General features: G+C 42.8%; 1 protein-coding gene across 2 annotated transcripts; it reads left to right on the top strand.

Moving 5' to 3' along the window:
* LOC129602136 (uncharacterized) lies at window positions 1-3,473 on the top strand. 2 transcript variants are annotated; one of them, XM_055501105.1, is made up of 5 exons: window positions 1-293; window positions 1,368-1,509; window positions 1,641-2,652; window positions 2,828-2,908; window positions 2,971-3,038. In XM_055501105.1, the coding sequence occupies exons 1-5, from the start codon at window positions 87-89 to the stop codon at window positions 2,987-2,989; spliced, it is 1,461 nt and encodes a 486-aa protein (XP_055357080.1). In that variant the 5' UTR covers window positions 1-86; the 3' UTR covers window positions 2,990-3,038. The 2 variants fall into 2 exon arrangements, with proteins under 2 accessions (XP_055357080.1, XP_055357079.1); XM_055501104.1 differs by having other exon boundaries at window positions 2,828-3,473.
* The last annotated feature ends 2,893 nt before the right edge of the window (window positions 3,474-6,366 follow it).

Below are 6,366 nucleotides of genomic sequence, written 5' to 3'. Positions count from 1 at the left end.
AACGTTAAAAATTTACGAGAGATGTAGTCAAACTAAACGTATGAGCACCCTTTTCAGTCGGGATATAAACTGATTATGTAATCGAGATGGGGAACAAGGTTTCCAGCGCGGATAGCAAACCCGAAGAGTATGGCCGAAATATGCAATACCGCTACCGTCATGCTGATTTAATTGGCAGGGGATCGTTCGGCGTTGTTTACAAAGCCAAAATTACAAAGCGTGGCAATTATATGGGCGAGGATACTGTTGCTGTCAAAGTGGTACATATCGGCTATGTCGAAACTGCTCCTGACCTGGACAGAGCCTAAAATAGTGGAATTTTAAAGATTGACGCCCCCCTGGGGGGTGGGCTGGGGGGCCAGGGGGGACAATAATTTTTCAACTAGGAAACTCGAAAGCATGCAGAAACATTTTTGAATGAGTATATTGTGAGTACCAAACGCAAAGGTTACCGTAACATAGTGTTACCGCAACGAGACCCGTTTTATTGTATTACTGTACTATTAAGGGAAATGAGATTTTAACAAACAGAGCTGTATGAAAAATTAGCCAACTGAATGACCTGAGACAACATAAATCTGTAACAAATTAGTAAGTCAGACGCAACATGAAAACTAACGGAACACTCCATTAAAATAGTCAGCGTCTTTAGTCGGTGGTTTAGTCCTTGGGCGCCGGTCCTTCTCTTCTAGCCAAAGCCTTACCGCAGGACGCACATCGAACTCAGCAAGGGGCGGCATGTTAACCTGGACGTATAAGTAGTTTCGCTGAGTCTTGTCACTCACGGTAGAGCGCAACGAATCTTTGGAAAGGTTGTACGTGGATATCAGACGCTCAACGTCGCACGAATGCGGTGTTGCCGCTACAACGCGGGCCAGTGAAGTACTTAAAGTGTGCCATTCTGGGTGCGATGCGCAAACACTGAGCGCTTCTCGTATTCCTATCCCAGGAAACTTGCGCGCCAGTTCGCGGTAAGATGCTGCGAATTCTTCTAAAGCGAGATCCGGTGCAACACGAGCATGCGTTGCGGTCAGCAAAGGGCTCGGAATGTCGACATTGAATTTTTGCAATGGAGCCACGTCGGTTACCAGAAGTGAATCGATCTCCATACGCTCTTCCAAGAAATTTATTAGACTCTGCACAATTTCATTGCGTACTGCCGTAAAATTTCTCGCTTCAGGAACATACAGGTTTGTCCTCCTGTTTCTCCTCATGCCAATTTTTTTTAAATCGCAGACCCCCTCGTCTTTTTTACTGCATTTTTCAACTTTCAAAAGATTGACAGTTTTTTCCGTAAAGTTTGACACAATTTTTTAAAGATTGACACTTGTGTCTAATAATTGACGCTATTTTAGGCTCTGCCTGACCATGACAACTGGGTGGAAGCCGCACAACGACTGCGCAAGCTTACTGAACTGGTTCATGAGAATCTCGTGGTTTATCACAAGGTATCTATCACTAAAGCTTCCGGCGGAACCACCATTGAGCTTGCAATGAAATACCACCAAGGTAAAAATTAATGAAAACTGAATGCCTTTCTGAATTAGAATTTTGATTTTGAATTGCTATATTAATCTGCTTCTTTAAGACAATTATCATCACTCTATGCAAATGGGTGTTACATCAAAACATATTTTTAGGTGATCTTGCTTCTTTTCTGAAAGAAACTGAGAAAACCGAAAACCGTCTGCATGATGGTACCAAGCTTATACAGTTCGCAACCAACATCGTTCGAGGATTGGAATACCTGCATCAAAATGGCATAATTCATGGCGACTTAAAACCAGAAAATATTCTAGTGCACATATCAGATGATGGTCATGAAACGCTTCTGATTGGTGATTTGGACGACTTAGTACAAATGCGCGAAATCTCAACGTGTTCGGCAGACATTTCGCAGTTGCGCGGTACGACGCGCTACATGTCGCCAGAAATGCTCAAGAAATTTTCTCAAGAAGGAACAGAGGCACCGGGCAGAAAAACGGATATTTGGAGTTTAGGTTGCATCATGCTGGAAATAGATGAAAGTTTTAATCGGTTACCTAAAAATCGACTTACTAAAGATGGGGAAGTTGTAGATGGTGCAGGCAACCAAAAGAATCTCCGATACGCCAGGCTGATTATCGACGGTTTCGTGCCCTTTATCAGCGATGAAATTGAAGAAAATACAGCAGGTCTCATCCGTAATTGCTTGGACCCAGTTAGTGCCAACAGAATATCGGCCAAAAAGCTGCTGCATGAGCTGGAAAAAAAAGAGGTCATCGTGTTTCTTCTTTACTGTGGCAATGACGTTCGACAATCTATGGTATTCGATCCCGCAGTTAGCTCCTTCTGTGCTGAAGACGCACTAAGCAAACCGACCCCCTCAGGTCTGATGTCGCGTTACTGGCTACAGTTAGCAGCGACGGACACGGAAATAGTTTTAACTGAAGGAATAGATCGCTTTGAAAATATTTACGGGAAATTCACTTTCTGGAATGTGGGAAATGGAACGTGTCGTGAGCTGACGCCTTCTGTGGACATATTTTTTCACATGCACCCGATCGTGGTGAACCAAAAACTTTATATCTGGGACTACTTTGATTCCTTTCAAGAGATCGATATTTTTACTGGCAATGTTGTACGTCTAAAGGACCCTCCTGCAATAGCTAGGTAGGCATTCAACCAGTTTTATATAATTGTTTTAAAGTCATAACTACAGTAGTTCTGCTACAAACTTTTGCAGAACCTTCCGGCACTTACAATAAATACTCGTTGCGAGTAAAAAATCTGTACATCAGTACGTTTAATTTTATAAAAATGTCATGGAGTGTCTATTTTCTTGCAGCGATGGTAACCTCGGATACATTCAGACGGTCACAAAATATAACGAACAAATATTTTATGCGGCATTTCCCGGAATGAACCGGTATGGTAGCATAACCATGCATCAGTATAATACGGTTGCCGATGAATGGATATCTTTACCAGATTTGCCGAAAAGGCGTGATAAATTTGCAATGGTCGTTGTGAAACGATGCCTTTATATCGTGGGTGGGGAAGTCGCTGAGGCGCACGGAATTACTCCTACAGCGGGCTGCATTCGACTGAACCTGGACACTTCTGTCTGGGAAGACGTTCAACCTCTTGGACGGCCGAGATATGACCACGCGGCTTGCGTTATTAAAGACCGTATATACGTCTGCGGCGGTCGACATTCTGCGAGAGAGCACGCGCTCGAAATCGAGTTTTACGACACGAAACGCGACGCAGAGTGGTCTATGGTTAACTTGTCAGAACAGAGTATCCGCTTGTTATCCACCTTGGCGGCACGTTGCAAAAATCATTATGACAATCTAACTGCGGTGCCGGTTAATCTGGGTACTGATATTATTCCTCTCAGTCCAGACACTAACAACTGACGTTTTCATCAAACGTTCCCGCTTTTAAGAAACTTGTAGGTGGGTCACGTAGAATTCTTCGCCTATTAAATTAACGATTCATGCCGTGTTATCGACGTTAAACTGGCAATGAGGTTTGTCATAGGACAAATATTTATTATTCTGGCCCATCGTCGGCGATAACGCATCGGCCCGATCCGACTCCGTGTAAAATTTTACCCAGATATCTATCTTGCAGTTGTACCGGGAGGGTGTATTGAATTAAATTAAGGCTCTACTTATCTGGACATTACTAGCAAATTACATACGGTATATTCCATACAGCTACATACGGTATATTCTGAGTCTTTTCAACAGTATGTAGTTTTCACCGTATGTTGAATAACTGGTTCCGTGTCTAAGAAGCTTACCCGTTTTTATGCACTTTTGCGGTGAAGCAGTCGCAAAAGTGTTTTCAGTACCGCAACTGCAGAACGAAACCGTAGCAAAATTTCTAATGACCTTTATGAATGCCATGTCAATTACGCTGCATTGGAATGCAGGTAGCCATGGGTACGTTTGGCACTTGTTTAACAGTTTGTATCCGCAACTGTGCTCAGGCCACACAGGACCCGGATGCGATGTTTAATCGGGCATGCCACCAGCTAATATATTATATAACGTCTATCACAGAGGGAATGACTGTGACCTCTTCTTTCAACATGATTCTGACCAGTCAAATATGTTGCAGCGTGTGTGACCCCGTAAACTTACACCGGTTGCACAGACGGAACTCTGAGCAAAAAGAAACCGTGTGCTCACCTTGTAATACTTTACATGTTTCAACTTTTGTAAACGCACGAAATACGATACAGTAAAGATATTTCTTTTCTAGACAGCAGAAATTGAGTTACGATAGTGTAATTTACGTGATTCGGCGTGCATCATTTTCTTGCCACTGACTCACTGCAAAATGGCCTGTTCGTACTTTTCTTGCTGCATGCGCAATGGTCAGCTGAATTTTAATAACTTGGTGATGGTTCACATTGATGGAAGTATGGATCAGTACTACCTTGGCTGGCTGCAGGACATTGATGGCGACAGGGTGTTTATCGATTTCAATTGCTCCACAGTACCACCTCGCTGGATGTCGGCAGAGTGGGTTTATGTACCATCGGAAGTGCGGATGGAGAAATGCCTGCCACAAGACGTCTTCGTAGCACTCCGCGAAGAGAGCACCGGTCCGTATATCTTCCGGCCAGCGATGCTTCTTAACGCCTGCTCATATGAGGCCTTGTTCCTGTGCTGCATAACCCTGAAATGCACCAATTCGTCAGAGTTTCAGATTGTGCATTCCCGGCAAGTTGTTAACCAACTGCCGCTACATCCCACACCGTTTCGTTTCCCTAGAAACATAAACGAACTTCCCATCGCGAAAGTTGTTATCCAGACGGAAAAAGCTGATCTATTGAGGAACATGGATGAACTCCAAATCATCAGCCTTTTTGATATCGCGTTTCGAGACAAGGAGCTGGTATGCACTAGCAGCATGGCTATTAAGTTTTGTTTTGTGTAGGAACAGTTTAGAATTTAGGAATAAAAGGTTACCGTAAAAAAGTTCGTGGTTTGTTAGTGTTTTTTTATGGACAATATTACGAGTAAACATTCGCTAAGCAGAGTCCGCGCAAACTGCGCTTTGTGCCAGTAGCCGCCAGTTATTCAATTTACTTACACAGTAAACTAGTTTTTGAATTGCCTGTGAATTGTTGACCATGCTATGATTGCCGAATTAATCTCAAAACTAATTTTTTTCTCGTCAGTTTACTGTAAACTATATTGTCTGTAAAACTTGCATCTGTTGACTCATTGGTATCGAATGGCACTAGGAAAGAAGATTGGTCTTGTTTGTCAGCTTAGTGGATTCAATACACAAAAATTAGTCGCATAGTCTTAGTTTTAAATTTTTCTTATATATGTCAATTATTGTCTCCTTACCTGTTTTAATTATTTTAATTAATGTACTGGTTACTGCATCATGAGGTGCAACAACATGCTTATCAGTGCCACGCATTCTGGGCAAATTAACCACATCGTTATTGGCCATTTTACCACTGTGTGTGGCAATCTCTTAGCGTCACATTGCGGCAAAATAACCACAACTTTGTTTTTAACCACTACAGAAATATAACTTTGCGGGGAGTGATCAGTTTTTTGTCCGTGTTACCGGAGAGTCTGCCACCTTTGTGATAATGGCAGTACTTGGGGGCCATGGTGTTGGTGGAAATTGGCATATTTGGGATCGTCCCTGCAATGTACGCGGGTGTTGGCATGACAATACCGACAAAAAACTGTCAGCGGGCATGATGATGTTGCCGTACAACTACGGACCGGAATTGCGCAGGCGCAACTCTTATGAGTTGCCATCAAGTAAGACTGTTTTGCACAGCCAAAGCGTTCGCTTACGGTGTTGATCGGACATGTTCAGCAGAAAAACCTCTGTGAACTGGTTAGCAAAAACGCACTTAGAAAAACTTGGTCAGTCACATAGTAGCTGTATGTTTTGTGATGGCCGGCGTCTAAAAACTGTTATCGTGCCTAATACCGCCTATGCAGTATTATTAGGTTGTAAAGTAATCAGCGAACGAGTTAAAACAAAAATTTCTGTTCTGCATAATGTTGACCAACTAGCTCCAATTTGCTAATGCTGGTACAAGCTCATTCTTAACCAGTCTTTGCTTTTGTTCGAGAGCGACTTTATAGTTGCTTAAATGCTCTCCCGCTTATATTGTATGATGGCGCGCTCATTTTTGTAGGGGTAGAGGAACCACTGCTCGATTTGCCTGTTGAGATTCTAACGGAGGTTCTGCAACAGTTGGACATTCATTCGCAAGTGGCAGCAAAGAGGTAAGTTTAATTTCTCATGGTGCTCTTGTTTTTTTATAATTGAGCAACGACTTATGGAACTTTCACAACAATAAACATTGAAAGTAAGTAGTAACCAGCGAAG

Source organism: Paramacrobiotus metropolitanus, unplaced genomic scaffold (assembly GCF_019649055.1).
Source record: "Paramacrobiotus metropolitanus isolate TYO unplaced genomic scaffold, Prichtersi_v1.0 Parri_scaffold0000338, whole genome shotgun sequence".
In the NCBI taxonomy this organism is placed as follows: domain Eukaryota; kingdom Metazoa; phylum Tardigrada; class Eutardigrada; order Parachela; family Macrobiotidae; genus Paramacrobiotus; species Paramacrobiotus metropolitanus.
Note: the sequence above shows the minus strand (reverse complement) of the source record. Positions and strands in the feature narration are given on the sequence as shown.

Bases quoted from the DNA above. Each gene is read 5' to 3' on its own strand.
- LOC129602136 (XM_055501104.1), top strand. From the start codon at position 87: ATGGGGAACAAGGTTTCCAGCGCGGATAGCAAACCCGAAGAGTATGGC. The intron at 294-1,367 runs CTGGACAGAGCC...GCTCTGCCTGAC, and splicing joins ATGTCGAAACTGCTCCTGAC to CATGACAACTGGGTGGAAGC. The intron at 1,510-1,640 runs GTAAAAATTAAT...ACATATTTTTAG, and splicing joins TGCAATGAAATACCACCAAG to GTGATCTTGCTTCTTTTCTG.